The 26,303-nt window shown below is 45.2% G+C and overlaps 1 protein-coding gene across 1 annotated transcript in view; it reads left to right on the top strand.

Moving 5' to 3' along the window:
* Positions 1-25,628, top strand: part of IRF8 (interferon regulatory factor 8) — a 71,324-nt gene extending 45,696 nt beyond the window's left edge. Inside the window, exons 9-16 of the mRNA XM_077831431.1 lie at positions 11,118-11,292; positions 14,049-14,232; positions 16,273-16,361; positions 16,958-17,069; positions 17,864-17,914; positions 19,891-20,277; positions 22,016-22,131; positions 24,369-25,628. Coding sequence (XP_077687557.1) covers positions 11,118-11,292; positions 14,049-14,232; positions 16,273-16,361; positions 16,958-17,069; positions 17,864-17,914; positions 19,891-20,277; positions 22,016-22,131; positions 24,369-24,545 — 1,291 coding nt within the window. The 3' untranslated portion in view covers positions 24,546-25,628. The remainder of the gene's footprint in view (positions 1-11,117; positions 11,293-14,048; positions 14,233-16,272; positions 16,362-16,957; positions 17,070-17,863; positions 17,915-19,890; positions 20,278-22,015; positions 22,132-24,368) is intronic.
* The last annotated feature ends 675 nt before the right edge of the window (positions 25,629-26,303 follow it).

Here is a 26,303-nt window from a genome sequence, read left to right as displayed (position 1 = left end):
TCACATTTAAAAAAAAACCAAAACACTGTCACATACAAGAGTCAAGGGCAGTACTTCTAACTCTCAACCTTTCCAGACTACTCTACCCCTTTCAGGAGTCTGATTCGTCTTGCGAACCCCCAAGTTTCACCTCACTTAAAAACTACTTGCTTACAAAATCAGACATAAAAAACCAAAAGTGTCACAGTGCACTATTGCTGAAAAATAGCTTACTTTGTCATTTTTACTATGTTATTATAAAATGAATCAATTGGAATATAAATATTGTACTTACATTTCAGTGTATAGTATATAGAGCCGTATAAACAAGTCATTGTCTGTATGAAATTTTCATTTGTACTGACTTTGCTAGCGCTTTTTATGTAGCCTGTTGTAAAACTAGGCAAATATCTCGATGAGTTGATGGACCCCCTGGAAAACCTCTGTGTGCCCCCGGTTGAGAACCACTGTTTTATTCGACCCACTTCTGTTGGTGAAAGAGACGAGCTTTCAAGCTTCACAGAGCTCTTCAGGTCTGGGAAAGAAGTGCTCTGTGGAGCTTGAAAGTTTCTCTCTTGCACCGACAGAAGTGGGTCCAGTAAAAAGAGATGACCTTGCCCACCTTCTCTTGCTGTGATCTGGTTGCAGTCAGTAGGTGTCACTGTAAACGTAAGGAGAATTGGATGCAAGGCTGATGGCCTGGCAATTTTGAGAATGAACACTATGTGCCTGATTTGTCAGAAGCACCGAGCACCCACAATTGTAGCTGAAGTTTATGACAGCTGTGGATGCTTCAGCACTTCTGAAAATCAAATCTACGGTACTGACCCATTGAGGTGCTGGGCACTCTACTTCAATTGGCCTTGAAGGTGCTCACCGTCTTTCGGGGTCCTTATGTTGCTTAACTGTTGTCACACACACACAGTCCTGGCAACAAATGGCTGACTCCCCATCCACTGAGGCATTCCACCATTCAATAATTTTCATAATACAGAATTCACAATTTTTCAGAATTCACAAGTTGTCCATAGGCAGCTTTCCCAAATCATCACAACTCTCTTTTATTTCTGTACATTTATTAGCTGTATTCCGTGTGTCATGTCTGTTGCATATTTGGAAGTCATACGATATAAATAAAGGTCCGGCAGTGATATGTTATTCTCATATTGGGAAATAGGTCTCTTAAAATAAATATTTGGCAGTTCCGTTTGCACGGAAACTGGTTTAGCTAGTTTTTGTACAGCCATTGCCAACTGCTGATGGGAATGATTTGGAATATTTCTCAAGTGCATGTGTTTTGGTTTCAGGCATAATAAATGTCCAAATGTTAATGTGTAGATATGGCAATTTAAGCAAGTGTTACTGGAAAGGAACTACATGGACTGAGATTTTGAAAAACCTCCAAGACATTTTCAGGGAGGTTATTATTCGAAAACTAGTAGCTCTGTAACTTCTTTCTAGAATCCCCTTTCACTTATTACTGCCTCAATCAGGTCACCACTATGGTATAAAGTGCCTGATTCTGATCTTGCTTATTCTGGGTTTTGTGCTTGTGTAATTCCATTGAGTTTGGTGGAGTTACTCCTGATCTACAGCAGTGTGAGAGCAGAATTTAATTGTGGGTCTATTTCTGTTTGTCTTCTTGTTTAGATTGTCATTGTAAAGTCTTTGGGGCGAGGACTGTCTTTTAGTCTATGTTTGTAGAGCAGCTAGTACAATGGGTCTGGGACTCCTAGATGCCACTGTCATGCAAATAATAATAACAAAGTTCTGTTATTATTAAGAAAAATGTACAGTGATCTATGAAAGATCTCTATTGCTTAGGGATGATTTGAATGGCAATCTGTTCATATGGCTCACTAATGCTTTGGGCCCAAATTCAGACTTAATGTGAATCAGTGCAACTCCTTCGGGCCTCTCTCTGATCTTACTTACATAGGTTTGTTATATATGTAACCCCATTGACTTCAGAGGAGTCACTTCTGATTTCCATGGGTGTGCATGAGATCATGACAACAGAAATAGGCCACTGGCTTCAATGGAATTCCTTCGGCATACAGCGGGATTGGATTTTGTCATCATTCCAGAGGTTCACAGTCTGTGTTGGACGTGGGATAGATGGACAGATAGATTTGGCACAACAAAGCTCATTTTACAAGGTAACAAAATGTTGTTGCTTTTTTTGGAAAAAGAAATGTATATTTATACTCTTATGTTTGCAAAGTATATACAGCCCAAGGGCCCAATCCTGAGTGATGGTGTTTGCCTCTTGTCCAAGTTGTTGAACATCTCATCTTCCAAGGAAGTCAAAGGAACTATTTGTGAGTATGTGTTTGCAGGATCAGGTGCCAAATGAACATATGATTTCCCACTACATTAATAACAATCCACATAGTTGCATTTGACCCCTAATATTTTTATAGTTATTACCCAAATATCCCAGAGGATACGGATCATGCTTCAAGTGTGGGTATTTAAAAAATACTTTAAAGATTAGGGTTGCGATTTAGGTCATAAATTAAAACAGTGTTTCTGTAACCTAGGTCCTAATTTTTATCATATTGTTTATGTGTATAATTCCATACACTCCCCTTGTGGATAGCAATGTCATCTCTCAGTGTTAGCCACAGTGAGATGTACACATATTTCTTCTTCTAAAAAGCATGTATATAATCTGTATGCGGTGTGTAGGCCCCCTCTTTTTGTCCTATGATTGCAGAGGTGTTAATGAGCCACTCTACCTTGAATGGAATACTTATGGCACCTTAGAGATTAACCAATTTATTTGAGCATAAGCTTTCGTGAGCTACAGTTCACTTCATTGGCTGTTACTCTGAAATCTACTTTGAATGGTTTCAGAGTAGCAACCGTGTTAGTCTGTATCCGTAAAAAGAAAAGGAGTACTTGTGGCACCATAGATTCTAACAAATTTATTAGAGCATAAGCTTTTGTGAGCTACAGCTCACTTCATTGGATGCATACAGTGGAAAATATAGTGGGGAGATTTTATATACACAGAGAACAACACCCATTGTTTCATGTTCTCTGTATATATAAAATCTCCCCACTATATTTTCCACTGTATGCATCCGATGAAGTGAGCTGTAGCTCACAAAAGCTTATGCTCTAATAAATTTGTTAGTCTCTAAGGTGCCACAAGTCCTCCTTTTCTTTCTACCTTGAATGGTCCCTTACAATATGTGCTCACTACCTATGCTAAACAATCTGTTCCACCTCGCATTGTGCTGTGATGCTGGGAGTGCCTTTCCCAGACTTTATGAAGATCTCTGTGTGGCTCGAAAGTTTGTCTCTCTCACCAACAGAAGTTGGTCCAATCAAAGATATTACATCGCCCATCTTATCTCTCTGTATTTAATTTGGCAGCCCTAAAAACAAATGTCTAAAATCATCAGAAAGCAGAAGTCCTCTTGTCTCTGTTATCACAACTAATCTACTTGGGGAATATCTTGGCACATTTCTATTCCAGATAAAACATGGAAAGGCACTATTCAGTTTGATAAAGAATTTTCTGTTCAGATCTACAGGTGGAATGGAGACCAAAGTAAAAAACACTGGCAAAACAGTCACAAAATGACATTTCCCCTGCTTAATTTATTTTTCCAAATCATAAATCATAGGTGTGCATTTCAGGTCATCTTACTCCTGAGAATCCTTTTCAGATATGGGCTGGCCTTATCCCGTGCAGTGCTGAGTACCCTCACCTTCTAGTGATTGTAATCAAAATTGTACTTTGTAGAGTCGGATCCTTAATCCCTAAATGTTATAGAACAGTGATACTCAGACTGTGAGCTGCAAGTGGCTCATTAATGTGTCTCCTGGGGCTCTTTGTGGCACATGATATTAAAACACTATGTAATTTAATTATTAACCAATCTAAGTTATTAACTAATCAGGATGCTTTTATTACATTATTAACCAATTAAGTTATCAACTTGCACTAACAATGAATTCACTCTACTGTGGCTTTTTTGGGTAATGTTGATCACTAATTCAGCTCCTGAACCTCTGAAGTCTGAGTATCAGTTTTAGACTCTTCAGCTTATGTAAAAGAAACTGGCTCTAGCGTATCTTGGTTTTACAAAATCAGTGCTTTTTTTCTTTCTACTGTATAACCAGCAAGCAATTCCAATGTTTCCAACGTATCCATTAATAGTAAGCTACACCTCCAGAGTTAGCTGCATACATTATCCACCCATTGGTGTACAGCTATTTTACACATAGTGCATACATTTATTTACATGCTGATGATCTCTTTGAATTACATTTTCTTTGTGCCAGTAGTGCAATAACTATAGGAAAGACAATAAAGCTGGTGAAAAGATATCCAAGATAGGTGCCTTATATGTCCACTGATTATAATCAATGCCCTAGAGGTTCTACAGCTTCAGAATTCCCCAAGAAATGCTAGGTTTCAGAGTAACAGCCGTGTTAGTCTGTATCCACAAAAAGAAAAGGAGGACTTGTGGCACCTTAGAGACTAACCAATTTATTTGAGCATAAGCTTTCCTGAGCTACAGCAACTTTAGTATTTTAATAGTGCCCATAAATCGGAAATTAAGGAGGTGTTGGGTCATGTGAAGTCCATTTTCCAGTCAATGCAGGATCACTTGCTACAGAATGTCCATCTGTGATTTGTCTTGCTTGAGTTTTAAATGTCACCCAGTGGAGTTTCCGATCCTTTCTCTTGGGATACTGTTGCACTCTAAAATTGTCCCAGCGCTGCTGCAACTACACAGAACAAATATCTGTGTTGTTAGATCACTCCATTGACAGTCTCATTTCTCTTCCTACATGGTAACCTGCCGCCTGGGTGATGGCTCTGGGTATCCCACCTTTCCCATCTCATTGCTTGCACTGGAATCAGCAAATGTGAGGTGCTGAGTGAGTTAACCGTGCAACTGAGCTGTAATTTAGCGGTAGAGAGAGAGCTGCGCTGGAGAGCCACCCTGCTGCCCGGAGCTCTACAGAGTCACTCTCCCAAGACACAAGGTGTCTGGGACACGCTCCAGGAAATTCCCAGCCACGCTGCAAAGCGGGGGCAGCCTTCCAGCAAAGCTTGAGTTTCGACGAGAAATCCCCTCTACAAGCTCTGCCCCCCTCACACTGAGCAGAGTTTCAGAAAACGCCCCCAGTCGCTGGCTCCCTGCCTGTCCACCTCATGCAGCCTTTGCAAACGACACCCCCGGGGAACGAAAGCCAGGCTGAGATCCCTGCCAAGCAGCCAGGGATCCTGATGGGAAAGAAGGGAGGTTAGGAGCATGCTCGCTGCGGCCCGGCAGCCCTGCGCTACATGTGGCCGAGAAATGGGCCACGGGCGAGCCCCCGGGGGGATGGAACGTTGACCCGGGCGAGCCCCCGGGGGGATGGAACGTTGACCCGGGCGAGCCCCCGGGGGGATGGAACGTTGACCCGGGCGAGCCCCCGGGGGGATGGAACGTTGACCCAGGAGAGGAGGCTCCAACATCGAGACCCCCTTTGCGCCCCCAGCGCAGCCTGATTTCTCGGAAAAGAAAGGGCTTAGAAGAAAGCGCTCAATTTTGTCCTATTCCCATTGGCCAGCCGGAGGCTTTCCGCCGCTGTCCATTGGCTGCAAGCCCCGGGGGAGGCGGGATACAGCGGACCCTCCCCCTGCTTTTTAATAAATGCGAGGAAGGGGCGGGGGAGAGCCTGCTTTCGCTTACCCTCTCTGGCCTGCGAGCGCTGTGCGCAGAGCGAACCAGCTGCGCGCAGCCGCTGGGCACATCTGGGTGAGCACCGGGGCGCAAGCCGATTCTGCAGACCGCTGACAGGTATTTGCATCTCACCCCTTCCTCCTCCGAGCAGAGCATTCTGCAGCCGGCAGGGTTGTTGATAGGTGGGCCGGGCAGAGCCCAGGTGGTGTTTGCTAAGCCTTGCCTCTTCTTTGTAAAACCATTGACTAACGTTTGCATTTGCAAATGTAACGTGGCCCGCTTTGGCATTGATTTGAGGAGCTTTTTATTTCTTTGCAACCTCAGCTTCCTTTTTGCAGGTGAGATTTGAACTTTGGAGGTGGCACGTTTCTGCCTCACGCCGGCCAGCGCTGGGCTCCCAGCTCCATGCTAATGCATTTTGACCTAACTTTAAATGAAAGCATGGAGCTCGCTCCAGGCAGGAATCAGAAATGACGCTTAAGAATGTGGAGTGCAGCGCATGTCCCAGGACCCTAATTGATTAAAAACAATTACCTGCTCTGTTGACAAGAAATAAATCAGTGATTGCTCGTTGATGCTATGGAGAGGGATAATTACAGATATTTTCCATTTTTGTTCTCTTTTATATTTAAATAATGTAATCTGGACTGCACCTGGTGAAACACACTCCAACTGGTGTCTGGGAGAGCATTTGCTAGTTTGCAAAGGCAAGGTAAAAGGTTTTGCCCATAGCCAGTATAGTAAGGTACAGGCTGGAGGAAAAGCAACATATGTAAAGATCTCTCTCAACTTGAAACAAGACCCCAACAAAAATGACACCAGCAGTATTACCTCTTGAGCGGTTTCATGAAACAATGGAGAAGCTGGGAGCTTGGAAAGTTTCCCCCCCCTTCCAAAATTCCAAACTCCCACCTTAGGTCTCTGCTTAAAAAGAAAAGAAAAGTTCATCGGGCACAATACACACAAGCTGTGAGGGTAACTGGTTCTTTGAAAATGCTTTGGAGGGATGTGCAATATCCTGTGATTCTGCCTAGTGATGGGCTCCGTCACTGGCTATAGGTCAAGGTGGTCAGGGACACAGGCCCATGCTCTGGGTGTCCCTAAACCTCTGACTGCCAGAAGCTGGGACTGGATGACTGGGGATGGATCACTTGATAATTGACCCTGTTCTCTTTATTCCCTCTGAAGCATCTGGCACTGGCCTCTGTCGGCAGACAGGATACTGAGCTAGATGGACCATTGGTCTGACCCACTATGGCCAGGCTTATGTTCTTTTGATCCCTATCTTATTGTCTCCTGTTCCCTAAACAGTACAATAAAGTCTTCTTGTTCTAACTGTACTGTTATGAATCCCAGCTGAGCACAAAATAGGAATAGGAACTTCTAGGCTAGACACAGGTTATGGGGTCTATTCAGCACACCCTCTAATTAGACAGAACTCTGGCTAACCTTCATAGGAATCTGGACAGAATGAATAGTGAGCAAGCAGTGCGACAGAGCCCTGTTGTTATCTCTTGCCCCCAAATCATATTATTGAATGGAGCTGATCTCTTCTTATTTAAGCAATAGGTATGGTGGCACTTTTTGGCTTTGGGGTAATAAAGAGTAATATTAAAAGATTGGGCTAAATGTACAAAAGGCAAAGTCATTCCTATGTCATGTGTGCACTCAGTCTTTAACTAGCTCCATTGTCCCTACGTTTTGTAAGGGATCTCCAATCAGCTTGCCACCAGCCCAGTTCTGTTAAACTCCATCTAACTGTTGCATCATATAAACCCAAAATATCAGTCATTCAGGGTTTGCATGCTTTGCATGGTGTGGAAGCCAAGCCAAGGTGTCAGGGAATCTGGACTAACATGAAGGACAGCATTTATGGACAATCAGATGAATTAGAGAAGAGTTGTTACCTTTAACTGAGTATTTCCCTGATGGCATTGGTTAAATTGGACAGTTAACATTAGTTTAATTAGGCCCAAAGTAATTTGGCCTGAGTTCAGCAATGGCCCCAAAATGCACCTTGTCAAGTAAGTGCCATTGGTCCCTATTAAAAAGTTACAAAGACAATTTGAAGCATTAACAGTTTATTCTCAAATAGAAGAATTTGCCTAAATATCACTGAGTAATTCAGAGACAGAAGAGAAGTGAGTACATACGATCTTTTTGATTGTTTACATGGTTTGTCTTTAATGTTACCGTGGATCCTCTTTCAGAGGAATGAGCCAACAAATCATAATTTAGGTGGTCTTGGACTTTGCCATGGACTTCCTAATGATTAAACTGTTAAGGACCTGCTGCAGAAAAGGAAACGGGAGAGGGGTGAAAAAATGCCATTTCTAAAAGAGGAAGAGACACTGAAAACTGATCAGTTGTTTGAGCCCTTGTGCTGCTATTCAGGCTGCTCCCATCTCTGGTGTGGAGGCCAGGGAGGAAAATGCTGGTGGTAGCATAGGAATCTCTAAATCCTGATCTGCGGCTCCCCTTGGAAAAGAAAATGCGATGCTAATTGGTGTCAGACAGGGATAAAACCACTTTTCAACAACTGGAAGAAATGAGTGGTTGAAATCAGGAAGCAGGGTGGGTGGGGGAAGTTAGACTAAATCTTGGGATTATTCGCTTTACATATTTATTTGCAGCAATGAAGTCCCTGGGGCCTCCCACCACTGGGAGATGTTGCACAAAGTGACATCATCAAAAAGAACCAGCCAGCCAGTGCAAACCTTGGTTTGGGTGATCCATTCCCTAACCCATCCTTCTGCAGTTTTAGGTCCTTTGAACATACTTTCTAACACCGGTTGGAATATTGTGATTCCTTAGCTGTGCAGGTCCTTAGCATACAGTTGTAGAATTAGGACCACTCTTCCATTGACCTTGTCAAGGCTCTGAATCTATTACCTGAATTTTTGCCTGGTGTCCTGAGTGTGAGGATTTGGCCAGTGGAATAATCTGTTACTCAGAGGAACCTCTTGAGCTTGGTCCACAAAACCCAATTGAAATCCATGTTTGCAATGTAGGTTATATATGCATAATGTGTGAACAGATTTTCCCTGGGATAGACCCACACAATCCCCATTGACTTCAGGTATGGGCTACTATGGAACACAATTCTTGTTAAACTTAGTTTGGTATGTGCATATAGGTGCTTTTCAAATTGTGCCTGTTACCAGCATGTCAATGACCTGCTTGCTTAATTGTTTAAAAGAATACTCCTCCCCCCCATTTTGTTTTCTGTAAAAACACTTTTCTTAATTGTTACCAGCATGTGCAAAAACAGCTTTGGAAATTCAAATAATTTACACACCTATTCTCATGCAACAAAGACACTGATCCTGGAGGACTTGGTCACATGAGTTATCGCATTGAAATCAACGGGGTTTATTGTCTAAGGATTGGGCCCTAAAACATAGCCAAAATGACTTACAGCCAAAATGGAATAAAATTACACTGAGGCAGAGAACTCTGTCTCTTTCAGCATGATGTATATTAAAACTGCTGAGCTATAATGAGAGGCCCAGTGATTAGGGGAAATTCTCCATTTCTAACTATAGTGATGCTGAATGCACTATAATTAGATGATTCTCTGAAATGCCAACTGCATTTTACTTTAGTTCATTTGTATATGTGCTCATGGCTCAGTCCTGCATTCCTTGCTCAGCCCAAGTACCAGCGAGAGGTAATGGAGTCTGTGTGAGGAGCAAGGGCAGGAATATAGTAAGCCAAGAAATGCTGACCATTAAAGCATATCAACTTACTAAATAGACTTCAATGCAAACTCAATGGATTTCATTCTCCCCTCTCACCAGTGAAGAGCAGGAATAACTCCTCTAACATCTCTGGAGCTTCAGTGGTATAAGTGACAGCAGTATCAGGCCCCGTAGTCCCTAGTTCTGTATGCAATGAACACATCATGTAATTGGTAAGATCTTCAGCTGGTGAAAGTAGACGTCGCTCCATTGAAGTCAGTGGAATTGCATCAACTTACACCAGCTCAGGTTCTGGCCCTCAGTGGAAAAGGCTGAGGGAAGAAATTGTAATAATTCAAGGGAACTGACTAATACAGTGTGGTTTTTTGTTTCTTGTTACTCTGGCTACACTGATTCAAATGAGGCTTCTTTTCAATAGTGCTCCTGGGAGTTTCAATCCGATAATTGGATAGCTTTCATCATCTCTATTAGCCTGCTATTAGGCAGGCATCCAGCAGTCTGAGGAATTTTTCTCATCAAAAATAACATGGGGAAATAGTCTATAGCACTGAAATGTTGGCAAGACAAATGTTTAGTTAAGGGCTGAGCATCTTTCCAGCTATCGGGGGGATTTCCAGCTGTTGTTCTTGTGACTGGCACCTGAATTACAGAGAAGATGATTTTGTACAATACAAAGCAGTCTTTTGATGGCGTTTGTCAAGATCTGCTGCAACGTGCATATTATGTGAAGAAGCGTTTGGGAGCGGGGACAGAGGAGTTGGGGAGGAAAGCTCTAAGCTTCCTGTACCGCCTGCAATTTTCCAAGAGGGACAGTTCTATGAAAGTGTTGGACACATCTGAGTCACAGAGGCTCTGCCTAAAAATGCTAGTTCTATGGAATATCTGTTTTATTCATTTCTTTGGATCCTCCCCTCCCGACTTTACAAACAGATGCATGTGGGCCCTACAGACTGCATTTCAAGCAACTTTAGGCCAGATTCTGCTCTTGGCTATTAAATAGTCTCTCTCCACTGAAACCAGTGGAGTCACTGTGTATTTACACCAGTGTAACTGAAAGCAGAATTTGGTTCTTTACATCTAAATTGTGCTCTTTTCCTTATCCATTAGGTATATTATGGCAGCACTTAGGAGCTCTGCCCTGGACCAGGACTCCATTATGCTAGGCGCTGTACAAACCCAGAACAAAAAGATAGTTCTTGTCCCAAAGAGCCTTGAAACCAAGTTTCAATCCACAGTGTGAATAGTAGGTGGCATGGTCTAGTGGTGAGAGCTGGGGAGTTCTTGGTTCTAGTCTTGATACGCACTCCCATTGTGGCCTGGGGCAAATCACTTATCCCCTCTCCGTGCCTCAGTTTCTTTATTTGTAAAATGGGGGTAATAATAGTGAGCTTTGAGATCCTTGAATGGTAGTTACTATATAAGTGCAAATTATTGCTATTAATAGTAATTTATAATGGGCTGTCACAGAGTATTGGGGGCATTTAATAGTTTTGGCCTTGGTTATGTGTACACAATAATTAGGACATTTTGATATTGCTGTATATTGTCCGTTAAGTGCTGACCGTGTACCAGACGTACACAATGAAGACAGCCCTGGCCCATGGTGTGTCATGTAACAACCGCCCCCCCAAAATGGTTGCTGACTCCTGATGTCTGTGTACGGGTCAGCAGAATGCCTTGAAGTGTGGCACTTGATTCCTGTAGGTGGCAGGCATTTAATGGACCCTGCGAATTTCCCTTCCAGGATGTGTGACAGGAACGGTGGGAGGCGGCTCAGGCAGTGGCTGATTGAACAGATCGATAGTGGGATGTACCCGGGCCTGATCTGGGAGAACGAAGAGAAAAGCATGTTCCGCATCCCGTGGAAACATGCCGGGAAACAGGATTACAACCAGGAGGTGGATGCTTCTATATTCAAGGTAGGAGAGATGGTACATTTCTTTTCTTAACACGCTCATGCACCGTGACTTTCTCTTTCATTGCAAACACATTGGGCCCATCCCCTTCCTGCTGAGCAGCCCTGCCCCTGCCCTTGATGCTCTGGTGCTCTAGGCTGCTGGCTGCCTCTGGAGAGTTGCCGAGCGCCCTTGTCTCCCACTGACTTTGCAGAAAGTGCTCAGCCTGCTCCTATTTTTGGCAATGTAACAGCTTTCCATGCTTGCATGATTTTTTTTTTTTCCCCCCAGTGAGAATTGCCTAGCACTGCAATCCTCCTTTAAATTAAAGTCAATTTGGGCATTAATAATACGTCCCCTACCTCTTCCTAAAGGTGCTGAGCACCCACAGCAGTTGTTGATAGGGCTGGTCTAACATTTTTTGATGGAAAATTGGCTTTTGCAAAGATCTGCTTCTGTACAGAGATGAAATGAGCTACAGCTATCTGGGTCCCGACATGACAATGGGAGTAGGCTAAATCTGGCTCAGCCATACCGCCGGAGCCTGTTGGCTGCATTGAGGCTGCACAGGTGTAAGGTGCAGAGTTTGACCCAGGGAGTTAGCGTCTCCAACTTTTCAGGAGTTTATGGCTCTGAGTTTAAAAGGCTAAGATATTGAATATGGAATATATTGGTGGTACTAACTGGTCTTTGTCTGGTTTTTATTATGCATAGTTGCCATAGACATTTATTTATAAACCAGGGCTACAGCCCCCATTCTGCCAACGCTTATTCATATGCACAGCTTTATTCACTGCGAAAGGTCCCATTTATTCCAGTCAAGTCGCTGCGGGATCAGGGCCTAAAGAAGTATTTTTATGGCACACCAAAACTGCTCCAAAGGGATCAAGCCTGCTAAATTAATATGGTTTTCCAAATCACTATGTGCACATTATATTGCGAGACACCATGTTGATAAGCTTTTTCAAATGTCCCTAAATATGAATTTTCAGTAGCCTGTAACAATAAAAATACCTAGCTCTTACATAGATCTTATTGTCAGTAGATCTCAAAGCGCTTTACAAAGGAAGTCAGTATTATTATCCCCATTGCACAGATGCAGAAACCGAGACACGGAGCAGGGAAGTGACTTGTCTAAAGTCACCCAGCAGGCCAGTGGCAAGCAGAGAATAGAAATCAGGTCTCCTGAGTCCCACTTCTGTGCTGTATCAACTGAGCAACGCTGCCTCCCCTGCAATGAAAATCATGCCAGCCTTGAGTGATAGCTTTTTAAAAGCACTTAATACTGTGGATGTGATTTCCAAGGATGAATGCACCATTGTGCATCTGCTATGCAAAAGCAATTTTAAAAAAACCCCAATTATTGCTATTATGCCTGAGCTGAGCATAGTTGTGTTAATTGTAAATGTATTTTTTGGAAATCAGACCTTCCATGGGCAAGAGTATTGAGCACACAGAAGATTGTTTAGACTAGTTTAGAGCTGGGACGCACTAATGAAAAGAAGAGTGTGCAAAGCTTAAGACTCTCCCCACATCTCTCTCTCACCTGTCCATCACAATGAGGGTAATTACAAGGCTAATTTTGGACCGTGGCAAATTGTGTATGTCACAATTTGTGCAAAATTCTGGAAAGAAAAGAATTTCACGTTAGGGATATGGTGGCCCTATACAGGCTATTTGTATGCAATAGTCTCCCCTCTCGGCTTTTCAGATTTTGGGACAAGAGGTTTTTTGTTGTGTTTTTTGAAAACTTGATCGAAACCTATTGCAGCTTCCTCTTTGTAAGCTCTGACTTGCCAGTGCACTGATATTGTGGGCCGGATTCTCCCGTGCCCTGTGCCTTGAGTGGTCATTTCCACCTGGGCAAAGTGACTGTAAAACACTACTCCTGGGATGAAATGAATGGAGAACTCTGAATGGGAAGCATTTTGCGTGGGTTTAAATGATAACTGCAGAAGCTGCAGTGCCCTGGAGAATCAGGCACTTTGTAAGTCAGTGTGAAGGATAGTACAGTAGTTAGGGCCCTGACCTAAGAGATGAGGCTTCAATTCCCACTTCTGATGTACTTGCTCAGGGTTATCCAAGAAGTGTAACTCTGCCCCTCAGTTTCCCATCAGTGAGAATGGGATAACAGCCCTTCTCTGCCTAACAGCAGTGCTGTAACTGAGAATAAATCCAGTGACGATTATGAGGAGCTCAGACACTGCAGTGACAGTGGCCAGGCAAGTACCTAGGAGAGGTGGTTAGATCTGCGGTGGAAGTCACTAGGAGTTTCCCTGAGTGAGGACATTAGGAAACGGCCTTCAGGGCCAAATCTCACATTTGTTCCTCAAGTTATAAACTGGGCTTCTGATTTTAGCCTTTAACCAATCAGACGACAATGAAATAGGCGTTTAGCCAATAAACACCAAAAATGGTTACTTGGATCTACGGGTTTGTCTACACAGAGCTGCAATACGGACTATGGGGCTGTGGTTTCTAAAGTGCTCTAACGTGCTGTGCATTAATTAGTCTGTGTAGACCCTGCTGGTGCTCACTAAAGACTCCCTAGTGTGCTTGAATATAGTGCTGTTTGAAATGGTACTACATTAAAGTTCCCAAGAGATTACTCATTGCTGTATACACAGAGAGAGCCCCAAATCCCCTGGATTTTTTTGGAAAATGCATAAAATTCAAAAATTGCTAAAAATAAACCCTGAAAAATGAAATAAACCCCATAAAACGAAGCTCTAGTTGTAAAGCTGGTTCTTCAGCTCTGTGGCACTTCTCTTTTGTTTTAGGCTTGGGCAGTTTTCAAAGGGAAATTTAAAGAAGGTGACAAAGCCGAGCCAGCCACTTGGAAAACGAGGCTACGCTGTGCTCTGAACAAGAGCCCGGACTTCGAGGAGGTGACTGACAGGTCCCAGCTGGACATCTCGGAGCCGTACAAAGTGTACAGGATTGTCCCAGAGGAAGAGCAGAAATGTAAGTGTCCTGATAAACTAAGTGACTTGTTCCATAGCCACCTGCCTCCTGAGCATTGAACATCTGAGGGATTTATAGAAGAGAGATTGTGTCTGGTTATTAAAGCAAAGGGAAAAACAGAAGTGGACTTATGCCAGTTCTGACATGCATTCAGATACCGAGCTGCATTTCCCGGGCCATATTGCACCTTCACTTGTGCCAGTGTGAATCTAGGTGATTCCACTGGGTCAGGTTGTACCCCCTAGATCATTGCCCAGGGAGCTGCCTTGGTCATGGAATGGGTGGGGAAGGGGGGAGTCAGCACTGTCCCACTCTTCTCTAGAGCTGTGGGGCAGGGATCCATGGCTGAGGAGGGGCAGGCAGAGGGCAGATATGGGAGATCAAGGGGTTGGGGAAGGAGAGGCCAGGGGGTCATGCATCCTTTCTTCCTCAAAGCCACCTGGGGAAAGTTAATGTAGCCTGTAAACTGCCTTCACTTTACTGTAGCCACATGGACTGTGGAACCTTTTCAGGGAGGATTCTGGGGTTGCCTTTTAGCAAGGAAAGGCCTGGCAGGCGAGGGACAAGGGCCCCAAGGCCACTTCAGATGCACAGGACCTGCATGTGGAGAGCCACTGGAAGCCCATGCCATCAAGATCTTGTCCCTTCTTCCTGGGGGGAGGAGAGCAAACACTCCTCAGCCCCCGCTGGAAGGATCTGGGGAAAACTCCATGTGGAAAGTTTGGAATTCACCCTCCTCCCCAGGGCCTCATCCCACAGCTGTTTGAGTATGAGAGGCTATTCCCGCCAAGTAAAAAACCAAACAACAGAGCGTGCTGTCTGACATTAGCTGACAATACTCCATGGCAGTCTGGCTCAGAAGGTCTGATCCTGTTCCCACTTACACCAGTATAAACACAGAGTGACTCCACTAAAGTCAATGGAGTCCTTCCGGGGTAAGTCTGGGCTGAGATCAGAATCAGTCCTGAAGTCTGTCCTGGTGAAGGTTTTAGTTGTGGTTTTGGCCTTACATTCAGTCCTGTTGCCCCCTTCTAACCTAAAGGTACAGCTGCTTTAATCTGTACAGATGCTGAGGAAATAGAATAACTCCCTCGCATTGCCCAACAGTAAAAGCGGCGATTATAGTAACAGGGGTTCAGCAGAGAACATTTGTTGCTGTGATGTCCGGTCTGGTGGTAGCTGTGCTAAGTTTATTTTTATTTGTGGTTTTGTTTGTGCTTTTCTTTTTTTTAAGCATGCAAAATCTGGTTGTCAGGAAGTCTACCTTTAGCATTTTGGTCTCTGTAAACTTCATTCACGCAGAAGGCTTTATATTTCTGTACACTTGTTACAAGCATTATGCAAATGGCATTCCATTTCCCCCCAACAATGCAGAGCTGTGCTTTGGCAGGGAAGAAAATTTGCCAGTGAAGGTTAAATTGTTCCCAGCTGCAGCAGAACTGTGGCTGTTTTCTGGATTTAATCTTATTCACACCCATGCAATCCATTGGGCTCAATCCTGCAGTCCTTGCTCTGGAAAAACTACCATTGATTTCAATGGGAATGGAAAGGACTACAGCTGCAGGGCCAATGGGGTTGCACAGTTGTAAAGTGACAGGTTGGCTCTAAAGTGGTACATTGTCAAGTGAATTCCCCATACATGGCAGTGAGAGGTAAGATCCCATGAAGGATTCTAGGTTTCTTTATTTTAACAATGGTAAACATGTCCCAACTTGATGATCACTTTAGATAAGCTATTACCAGCAGGACAGTGGGGTGGGAGGGGGTATTGTTTCATGGTCTCTGTGTGTATATAATGTCTACTGCAGTTTCCACGGTATGCATCAGATGAAGTGAGCTGTAGCTCATGAAAGCTTATGCTCAAATAAATTGGTTAGTCTCTAAGGTGCCACAAGTACTCCTTTTCTTTAAAGCAAGTCACCTAAAGCAAGTCACCCTCATCCCATGGCCTTCTCTTGCATGTTTTATGGTCTGGTTCCTTGTTAGATCACTGCACATGGTGTGATGCGTTGAGCATTGAATTCTTGTATTTCTTTACAGGCAAAGCGGGTGTTGCTAATGGAGGGAGCTTGAATGAAGCCACTGACATGGACTGCAGTCCTTCTGCGATAGATGACCTAATAAAAGAGGTAACTAACTGCTATAGAGAAGTGATCTCTCTTTGGTTGGAAGGGCTAGATGGTAAAGTTTCTCCATGAAATTGTGTATTGCATTTTTCTAATGATAAGACCATACCGCCGCGGGACCTAGATTTTGATATCACTGGGGCAAGAAGAACAAATCTGCATGTTTTACAGATATGTTCGTTACATTCATTCATGTAACACAGTGCACAGTTTGCTTGTCATATCAATGCATCTCACGTTTGCATACAGCTCCATAAGAATTTCACCAGCGGGTCAGACTTTTGCAGCTCTTGTCTCCCTTCATTGTGATGCAAAATTGTTGGGGTAAATTCTGCTCTCAGCGTCCCTATGAAATCCAAGGCCCCCTCCTCCTAACCAGTCACAAAGCCGAAGAGTTCACCTATGTCACAGTATCCCTGCTGCCCTACTATGTTTGTTTTTACTATTCCTGTTCAGGGGCCAATGAGCAATTTAGATAATGGCTTGTTTCCATACCATATTGATTGCCATTGATATGATGTTGATTGCTTGAAACTGCAAAACTGCTTAATCTTGGTTTTGTTGCCTAGATGATGTAATGGCTTTTCTGTCTTCCTCAGTCCCCTGGTGTAGACGATTACCTTGGTATAATAAAGAGAAGCCCTTCCCCACCTCAGGAGAATTGTAGAAACCCTCCAATACCAGACTGGTGGATGCAGCAACCTAGCCCTGGTAAGACACCAACAACGTATCCAGGATTTATAGAACAGAGTGTCTAGTTTGATTGGGTAATCCCTCAAGGACACAACCAGGATAGCAAAGACTAATTTTGGTGATCTCTGAATAGCTGCCTCTATATTTGATGCTTGTGGAGGATTTTTTTGTTTGAGGAACAAGTTTATAAAGAATGCCTAAAATATCATCATACCTCAAATTTAAATCTTGCTGTAAGTACAGGAAAAATTATCTTTGCAATGGCACGTGTCATGACTGTCAATGTTTTGTAGTTGCTCAGGGGGTTACGTCTGACTCTACATATATTCAGAAGCCCCAGATCTAAAGTATAAGATCGTGTCATCATCGCATTGGCAGTGGCTGACCTTAGTTAGATGGTAGTCCTTGCTCTGGCAAAACTCCCATTGATTCCATTGGGAATGGTAAGGACGACAGCTGCAGGCCCAACGGGCTTAAAGCGACAGGTTGGCTCTAAAGTGGTACATTGTCAAGTAAATTCCCCATACACGGCAGCACTGTTCTGGATCCCATGTTGGGAATCTCAGTTCTGTCGCTGCTCATCTGGCTGGGGAAGTGGAACCCCTGATGTGGGCAAGCCTCCTTGCAGGATTTTCTTTTCTCATGAAACCATGGAGGGATCAGGACGATGTCGAGAGGAAGAATTTAGGGGTTGAGAGGAAACAGCACCTGGGTGGAACAAGCGGGTGGCCGGGTCACTGGATTTTACCAGAGATCCAGGTGCTTGTTTCAAAACTTGGCACACAAATATAATTTTATTTCTTTTCCCGCAGCAGCTGTGCCCCTGATGAATGGGTACTCCAGCTATGAACAGCTGCATTCAGGTACCAGAAATCCCATTCCACTGCATGCTTCCTTGCTTAGTTATATGCTGTGCCCTCAGTCATTATGGTGTAAGCTACCTCTCATGTGACACTCCCAGCTGGTGCCTGGCTTCGCTGCCGTTGTGGCCCTGTTCATGCGCACACAGAGAAAATAATCATCAAAAATGGCAGAGCCACCGAAAATGGCAGCTTAGGGCTCAATTGCTCAGAAACACTCTGACTTCATAAGCCGCTGTTCCATTCTCAAAAAGAAAAGGAGGACTTGTGGTACCTTAGGGACTAACCAATTTATTTGAGCATAAGCTTTCGTGAGCTACAGCTCACTTCATCGGATGCATTCTCAGCACCCAGGCAAAGGCATTAAAGCTTCTAAGCAGTAGCAGAGATTCATGCACCAGGGAGGAGGCAAGATCCTGCCCAGTAAGATGATGCCTTTGCACTGCTCCAACAACACGTAAAGTTGACTTAAAGAGCCAGCTGGGGATTCCCTGGGCGTTGGGAAGTCCCCAGGTGGCATGAGGCTACCATAGCCCCGGCTCTGTGCCAGTCCTTCCAGCCCTTCCCGGGTGTTGAAGATATGCCAAAAGCTGGAACGACTGTGGCCAGAGCACTCCATGCTTCGGTGATCTGGCCAGCACAGCAGCCCATAGGTGGCACCTTGAGGCTGGTCTGACTTGTGCTGAGGACCAAACCAGCCCCTGGGTGCCACCAGGATTGGGGAAGAGGAGTGTAAAGGTGACATTAAGCCTCCTTTGCTCTCTCTACCAGCCACAGCAAGAACTGGGCTCTTGGTTGCAAATCCGCTGTGCATATTGCTTACCCACGGCAAATCTGCTCTGCATCGGTACAGGCATTTGTTTGGAGACCTAGCAGGTTGTTTAGATAACAAACAGTAGCATGAGTGAAAGGGCAAGTTTCAGCTGAGGTGGCAGATGCACACACAGGGCAATATAGTTAGCTAACAAGGGACCAAGTCTGACAGACACCCTTAAGGACAGAGAGTTTGTTGGTAGAAGGATCCCAAGGCCACAGGGGATGCCCTCCTGCACACCTATGTGGCAGCATAAAATGGCTGTCCTGGTCTCAGACTCCTTTACGTTTGCTTCACTAAAGGCAGGAGCAGCGCAGTCCACTTGGATGAAGGCTGTTCCAGGATGATTGTTCCCTGGATAATGGAATCTGGAGTAGGTGGGGAGTTTCCAAGGGGCAGTTTATAAACCTGTTACTCCCGTGGCTGAGCACTTACCTGAATCGTGCTGTTGGCTTCAGTGGGGCTGCTCATGGAGTGAGGAAATATTTAAGGGGAGGAAGGGTGTTCAAATCTGCCCCAGGGCAGCCACTGCTTGAAGTATGCAGCCATCTGCTCCTCCAGTTCCCAGTGAAAAGGTAGAAGGATCCTGGTGCGTGCAATCGGTGCCCACCATGCTGACATGTGTAGTCATGTTTGCAAACTGTTCTGCTGGCATGTTCTACCTAAATCTAACCAAGGGGTAACTGGTAACACTACTTAGGTAAATCTAACTGGTCAGCTGCAGATAGACATGTGGGACTCTGGAGGATTGGGAAGGTAAAAGGTTGTGGGCTAGAGGGCGTGCTGAGTTCAGGAACCCTGTGCCGAAAATCTGTGTCCCCAGTGGAAAGTCTGAGAGGGTCAGGGAGGAAACAACTGGAGTTCTTCCTCACAGGAGTAGTCCCATTAAAGACCACGCTTGCTGAGCAAGGTCTGCTCATGCGTGCCGGGGCTGCAGGAGCGGCCCTTGACTATCCTGCTGATTCTGGCCCCAGAGAGCTGTGATGCTGACTCTTTACATTCCCTGCTGTTGAGCTGGGCACACAGCATTTCAAGGGCTTCAGCGCTTAAGTGGAGCTTTTCTCTCCCGGGCAATGGGATGGTTATTCCTGCAGCACTGGGTGAAGGAGTGGAGGGGGTTAGCTGCGTCCTCTGATTGGCTGTGTTTGGGCATGTCTCCCTGCAGCGCACTCACAGATGGTGATCAGTTTCTATTATGGAGGGAAGCTGGTTGACCACACTACTACCTCTTACCATGAAGGCTGCCGAATTTCCCTGAGCCACGCGCCCGCCCACTGTGACAAGCTGTATGGCCCGGATAGCCTGGAGCATGTGCAGTTCCCGTCCGCCGACACCATCCCGAATGACCGCCAGAAGCACATCACCAAGAAGCTCTTCGGGCACCTGGAACGGGGGGTGCTGCTGCACAGCAACAAGCAGGGTATCTTCATCAAGAGGCTGTGCCAGGGGAGAGTCTTCTGGAGCGGAAACAACGTGCTGTACAAGGACAGGCCCAACAAGCTGGACCGGGATGAGGTGGTCAAAATATTCGACACCAACCAGTTTGTCCGAGGTTTGTGGAACATTCCCACCTCTCTTGATCCACCCTCTTCATTACATCTGACTTTTCTGCCCCCCTTATTGTCCTCTGGGCACTGACATGGATAGAGCCATGTTGCTTTAGGATGGTGTCTACATCCTCCTGTACTGATAGGGGTCAGATCCTCAGCTGGTGTAAATCGGCTCCAGTGAAGGGCCGTTGTTTTGAAGGCACTTACGATGGGAACAGGAGATCATTTGTCTTGAGTTCTTTGCAATCTTTAGCATATTTATCCTCAGCGCACCCATGTAAGGTGGGGCAGCGGGGAACGGAGCCACAGAGAAGCTAAGTGACTCGCCCAAGGTCACACAAGAAATCGGTGGCAGATCAGGGAATTCCACCCAGGTTTCTTAAGTCTCATAGTAGTGGCCTAACCACTGGACCATCCTTTCTATGTTTGAAGTCAAAAAAGCTATGCTGATTTATGCCAGCTCAGGATCTGGCCCAGAATGTGAAGAGTTCAGCCCCAAAGTGCTCACATAGTCTATATGTTCTTGCCAACACTTATAGAAATAAACACAGCAATATCCGTTCCACCAAATGCTGTGGCTTCTCTCTTGGGAGCTGTGGCGTTTGGAGATGTATAAAAACCCCACTGCAGTGTTTTATATCAAGTGAGGGCACAATTGATAGGTTATAAAAAAATCTAAAGATTACAAAATAACATTCCTAAAGGCACTGTGTGTGATCCTGAATCTGTGTTAATACATATTAATGCAGGGCCCAGTTCTTTCTCCTCAGGTACAAGGAATGTCTGTGGACTTCCCTGAGGTGGGAAGATAGGACCTTTAGTCGTTCCTCCTTTCTTAGACCTCCCCTGAAAGCACTAGATCAGCAATTCTCAACCAGGGGTCCAGGGCCCCCTGGGGGCCACAAAGAGGGGGGCCACCAGGCACGGCTGGCATTAGGCTCCATGGGGCCCAGGGTAGAAAGTGCACGCTGAGCCCGAGCCCTGCCAAGTGGAGATGAAGCCAAAGCCTGAGCAACTTAGCTTTCCAGGGCACCCTGTGGTGTGGGGTCCTGGTCAGTTGCCCCGCTTGCTACCCCTGAAGGCCAGCCCAGGCTTTTATATACAGAAAAACAGTTGTGGCACAAGTGGGTGGTGGAGTTTTTATAGCATGTTGGGCGGGGGAGGGGGAGGGCTCAGAAAGAAGAAGGTTGAGCACCTCTGCTCTACATCAAATCAGTCTTCTCCCCAGAGCGGGGAGAAGTTGCTGCTCCGTCAGTCTCCTGAGGGGGTCGCTACAGGGGGATGGGATGTGCTCGTTGCCAGACTCCGAGAGGCAGCAGCTCTGCACCCAGGGGCTTGACTCATCTCAGTCTAAATGGCTGCAGAAGCAGGACAGCCGGTGCACTGGAGTGGCCAGGCACCGCGGCTGTTGAATCCGAGATTAATTCAGCCTGCATCTCAGCACAGTGTCGCTTCTACAGCTCTTTAGCAAGGGTTTCCTGCATTGGGATTTTTAATCCCCGCACCCTCTGGTTTTCTCTCTCGATAAAAGCTAAATACCTTTCGCTGAGTGTGCATGCAGTGGTCCCGGCACGTGTGTGTGTGTGTGTGTGGGGTTTGTATACAACACTTGCTGCCGAGGTGTGCGTACGCAATTCTCCCGGCAGGTGAATAACCCACCTGCTGCAGCTGCGTGTGCTTGTATCTCACTGAAGTTGGTTGGTTTCCATCCTTTCCGACCATCTGTTTCTCTGCTTTTAGAGCTGCAACAGTTCTACAGCAACCAAGGCCGTTTCCCTGAGAGCAGAGTCTTGCTGTGCTTCGGCGAAGAGTTTCCAGACACGGTCCCTTTACGCTGTAAATTAATCCTTGTGCAGGTAAGGCACATTCATGAGAAACAGCCATTGCTTGAGCTTCCCCTTCGTTCTCCTACAACTCAGAAATGTATCCCCAAGACTATCTGGTTTCTGTCTCTTAACATTCAGAGCCAGATGCTTCCAACCTCAGAAGCATAGGGCTGCATGCAATTTGCGTACCTAACTTCAGGGCTGGATTAACACGGGGGCTTTAGAGGCTGCAGCCCCGGGCTAAGGGGGACCCCAGTGCAGTAGGGCTCAGGCAGGCTGCCTGCATGCCATGGCCCTACGCCACTCCCAGAAGCGACTGGCTGCTGGCACGTCTCTGCGCGCCCCTGGTGGGGGGTAGAGGCAGCTCTGCATACTGTCCCCGTCCCCAGCACTGTCTCCACAGCTCTCATTGGTCAGGAACCAGCCAATGGGAGCTGCGGGGGTGGAGCTTGTGGGCATGGGCAGTGCACAGAGACATGTCCCCCTCCCCCCAGGGGCACGGAGAGACGTGCCAGCAGCTGGCCACTTCCGGGAGCGGCGTGGGGCCAGGGCACACAAGCAGCCTGCCTGAGCCCTGCTGCACTGCCAGCCGGGAGCTGCCCTTGGTAAACGCTTCCCAGCCGAAGCCTAAACCTCACACCCCCCTTGCATCCCAACACTCTGCCCCAGCCTGGATCCCCCTCCTGCACCCAAACTCCCTCCCAGAAAGAAACTAATATAACAGCTGTTCTAAGGTAAGAACTAAGCTATTTTGAATTAACTTAACTATATTCTACATGTTTTAAAGACTGAAATGTAACCACAGAACAACTTTGTTAATTAAAAGGCAAGTTTAGTATAGCATTAATAGCCTCGATGCCGTAATTGTGATCGTTTTGTTTTCAATTAGAAAACACACTTGTTTACAGGGGCCCCACAAAATCTAGTAGCTCCAGGCCCACAGGAGAATTAATCCAGCCCTGCCTAACTTGTTTACATATGTGCATCAATTGCATGTATAAAACAGGTATTTGCTTGCACAAATCAGTGTATTTTTTCCCCCTTTCCCTCTCTGTTTTTTCTGTTGTGCTTTGCATAGCCATTTGCTAAATAATTTAACTTTGTACTGTACTCCTCAGCCTGGTGACCTTTTTCTGGCCTCCCACTCCTGCCTTCTAGGCAACTGTAAAATAAATCACTGCAACTGATTGTGTTGTTAGCAGCAGAATTAGGACTTCATGCAGAGAAGGAAGTGTAAGGGGTGAATGAACTTGAGAGTAATGGATAGTTTGCTTGTAAAATCTTACAGTACAAAGAATATGGAAGAAGTGAGTGGGAAAAACTCTGGTGGTAAATGAGAAACAAGTAGGAAGATCAGTGTATTACACCCAGAATGGCTTTGTTCAAAGACTATATAAAAAAAAATTCAAGACCACCAAATCTTTAAGTTAGACATCTTTGCTTTCTTTTGTTGATGACATCCTAATATATTCTCCATGTTATTGATGTGTATTATAGTACAGCCTATAATCTCCAGTCCACATAGGCCACAGAGCAGGCAGGGCCAACCTGGGTCACGGCACGACCAGTTTTTGGCTGGGCCAAACCTAAGCGGTGTTGTGATCCCATGTGCCAGTTCGCAACACCATTTACTCAAATTTGGCCCAGTCATCCGTCTGTCATGATGGAGGGACTGCCAGGCCAAACCCGAGTGGTGCTATGATCCCATGCATCCCTAAGTCAAAATTGGAAGGGGTTGGTGTAGAGGCTTATGGGTCAGGCTGCTGGTGAGGCAGGGCATCTGAGAAGGGAAGAAGAGAGCCAGGTAGGGTGCGGAAAAACTGCACCCTCTCACGCTTTTAAATGGCTCTCCGCAACCCCTTCCAATTGAGATTAGAGCCCCATTGTGCTAGGCACTGTGTATATAGAAAGAGACATTCCCTGCCCTGAAGAATTTCCAATTTAACTAGACAAAAGTTAGTGACTTGCCCAAAGCCCCATAGGAACTAAATCCAAGACCAGTTGCCTTAAGCACAAGACCATCCTTCCCCTCTTTTCCCAATTTCTCTTTTGAAAGAGGCTTTCCCTACCCATCAACATCTTTCTGTGCAGTTAGACCGTTCTGTTCCTTGTGGCCTGTTGTACGGTATTGACAGTATCTCGTATACCCGCACTAGAGTGTTCAGTGAAGTCTGGGTGGTGGTGGTTATGGTGAGTTGGAGGAAGATGTATGTCTTAAGTGTTCTCATCTTATTTAAACATCTTGGTGGTCTTTCCTTCTACTGTAGGTTGAGCAGCTGTGGGTTAGACAGCTGGTGGAAGAGGCAGGAAAGGTCTACAGCAGCGGCCCGATGCTTCCGGTTGCTGATGAGACCCAGCATGACCAAATATTCAGGATCTTCCAAGATATCTGCGGGACACACCAAAGACCCCTGTTTAGAGAAAATCAACAGATCACTGTCTAAGTGCTTTTTAAAACAAATAATGGTGGGGTTAATTTAGACCCTGGTTGGTCCCAGCACTGTTTGAATTCCCCTGTGGAAAACATTCTGATTTAGAATCTAGATGCCCATGGCTGTTCTTTGTTGTTGTTTAAAATAAACTCAGCAATTAAAATTTTCATTTGTGAGCAAAGGAACTAGACCAGAACAGTGAATTCTGGCTACATTTTATTTATATGGATGGCTTTTATACCATTCTTTGTCTTCATCTAGTGCCAACAGCAAGTGGATGAGGGAAGTTTCTTGAGTGTTATAGGAGAGTGACTAGAAAGATCAGTAATGCTAGAACAGCTCTTCTTAATGTCTGTGACCCATCTGGCAGTCAGAACACTTAAGAGCAGACCCTCAGCTCAGTTGTAGTCATTGGAGCTATGATGACACAGCTGCTGAGGATCTGCCACTGCAGTTTCATCCTCTTTTCCAAAAACCTCATTTTGGAAAAAACTGAATCTTGGGAAAGATTTTTAAAAGCTCAGACATAGTGGAATGTCCCCAGGGATCAGGTTGTCCCACTGACTTCCAAACAGTTTGGAATACCACTGATGGTAAAAGACAATGGAAACTTTTTTAGAGCAAATATCCTTTAACTTCCAAAGGACCCGCTCCTGAAGTAATTTCTTGTTTGCCTTTATGACTGAGGGTTTTTTTTGTATATTGAAGTATTTTGCAATTTGGAAATAAATCCCAAAATTATTTGTAAATATTGAATGTAGGAAATGATCATTTTAATTGTCTTAGCCAAAGAGATAGTTTTTATATATGTAAATGCAAAATATGTTTTTTTAAGTTTGTAGTAAAATGTTCATGTTTAGTTGGCTTTCACCTCAAAAATGCATGTGCCCGACATCCAATGTGTGTGCAAGTTGTGTGTGCATGTCCTGACTAACACGCGCTTCTGCAACTAGGGAATGTGAATTTTTAAGAAATGAGGTCGTGTGCCTTACAGCCGAAAGCCCAAAGCCAGTACTGTGTGTGTCTCTCTCTGCTAGGCTAAGTATTTATTTTATGCCGGTTTTTCAATGGTTTTGTAATTTGTATCTTGCAAATAAAGTGCTCTATTTTGTATCTCTTTTTATCTCCATTCTTCTTTAATGTCCTAATGACGGTACCAATGGGAACCAGTTTCTCTTCCCAGGGGCAGTGTGCTGACTATTGCATTCTTTTGGGGTTAATCATGGAGAACGATTTACTAACCTAGCCTGCCAAGTTTACTATCCTGGCCTGCCAAAGCCCACCGTTCTAAGGAACTGACCCTGTAAGCTGGGCGCTTGCAGCACCCACTGAATTGATTTCGGCCCCACTTTCTCCTCTCAGCCCTAGCGTGTGAGAGGAGAAATCTATTTCCGCTTGCAGTTTCCTAGTCACTAAGGCTATACTTGTTGGCAGGGATTCTAGTTTATGGACCAAACAATTTGAAGTCAGCCTCTGAGTTTTGCCCTTGATTTGTACACGCACATTTGTATTAATGTGCAAAAGTCAATGATTAATCTTTATTATTTGTGGTACTGTCACGCCCAAGAGCCCTAGCCGTGGCCTTGAACGCTACTGCACTAGGCTCTGTACAACCACAGCGTCAAACCAGCGTGCAAGGATTTGTGAAGGGAAGTGCGGCTTTCTGCAGGGGCAGAAAGTGTCGATTCTGGGGATGGGACCTGAGGCCTGTCCTGGCTGAGGGCAACTACACCTGTAGTCTCCCTTTATGGTCTAGCAAGGGCACTCAAC

Source organism: Eretmochelys imbricata, chromosome 12 (genome assembly GCF_965152235.1).
Source record: "Eretmochelys imbricata isolate rEreImb1 chromosome 12, rEreImb1.hap1, whole genome shotgun sequence".
Lineage (NCBI taxonomy): Eukaryota > Metazoa > Chordata > Testudines > Cheloniidae > Eretmochelys > Eretmochelys imbricata.
Note: the sequence above shows the minus strand (reverse complement) of the source record. Positions and strands in the feature narration are given on the sequence as shown.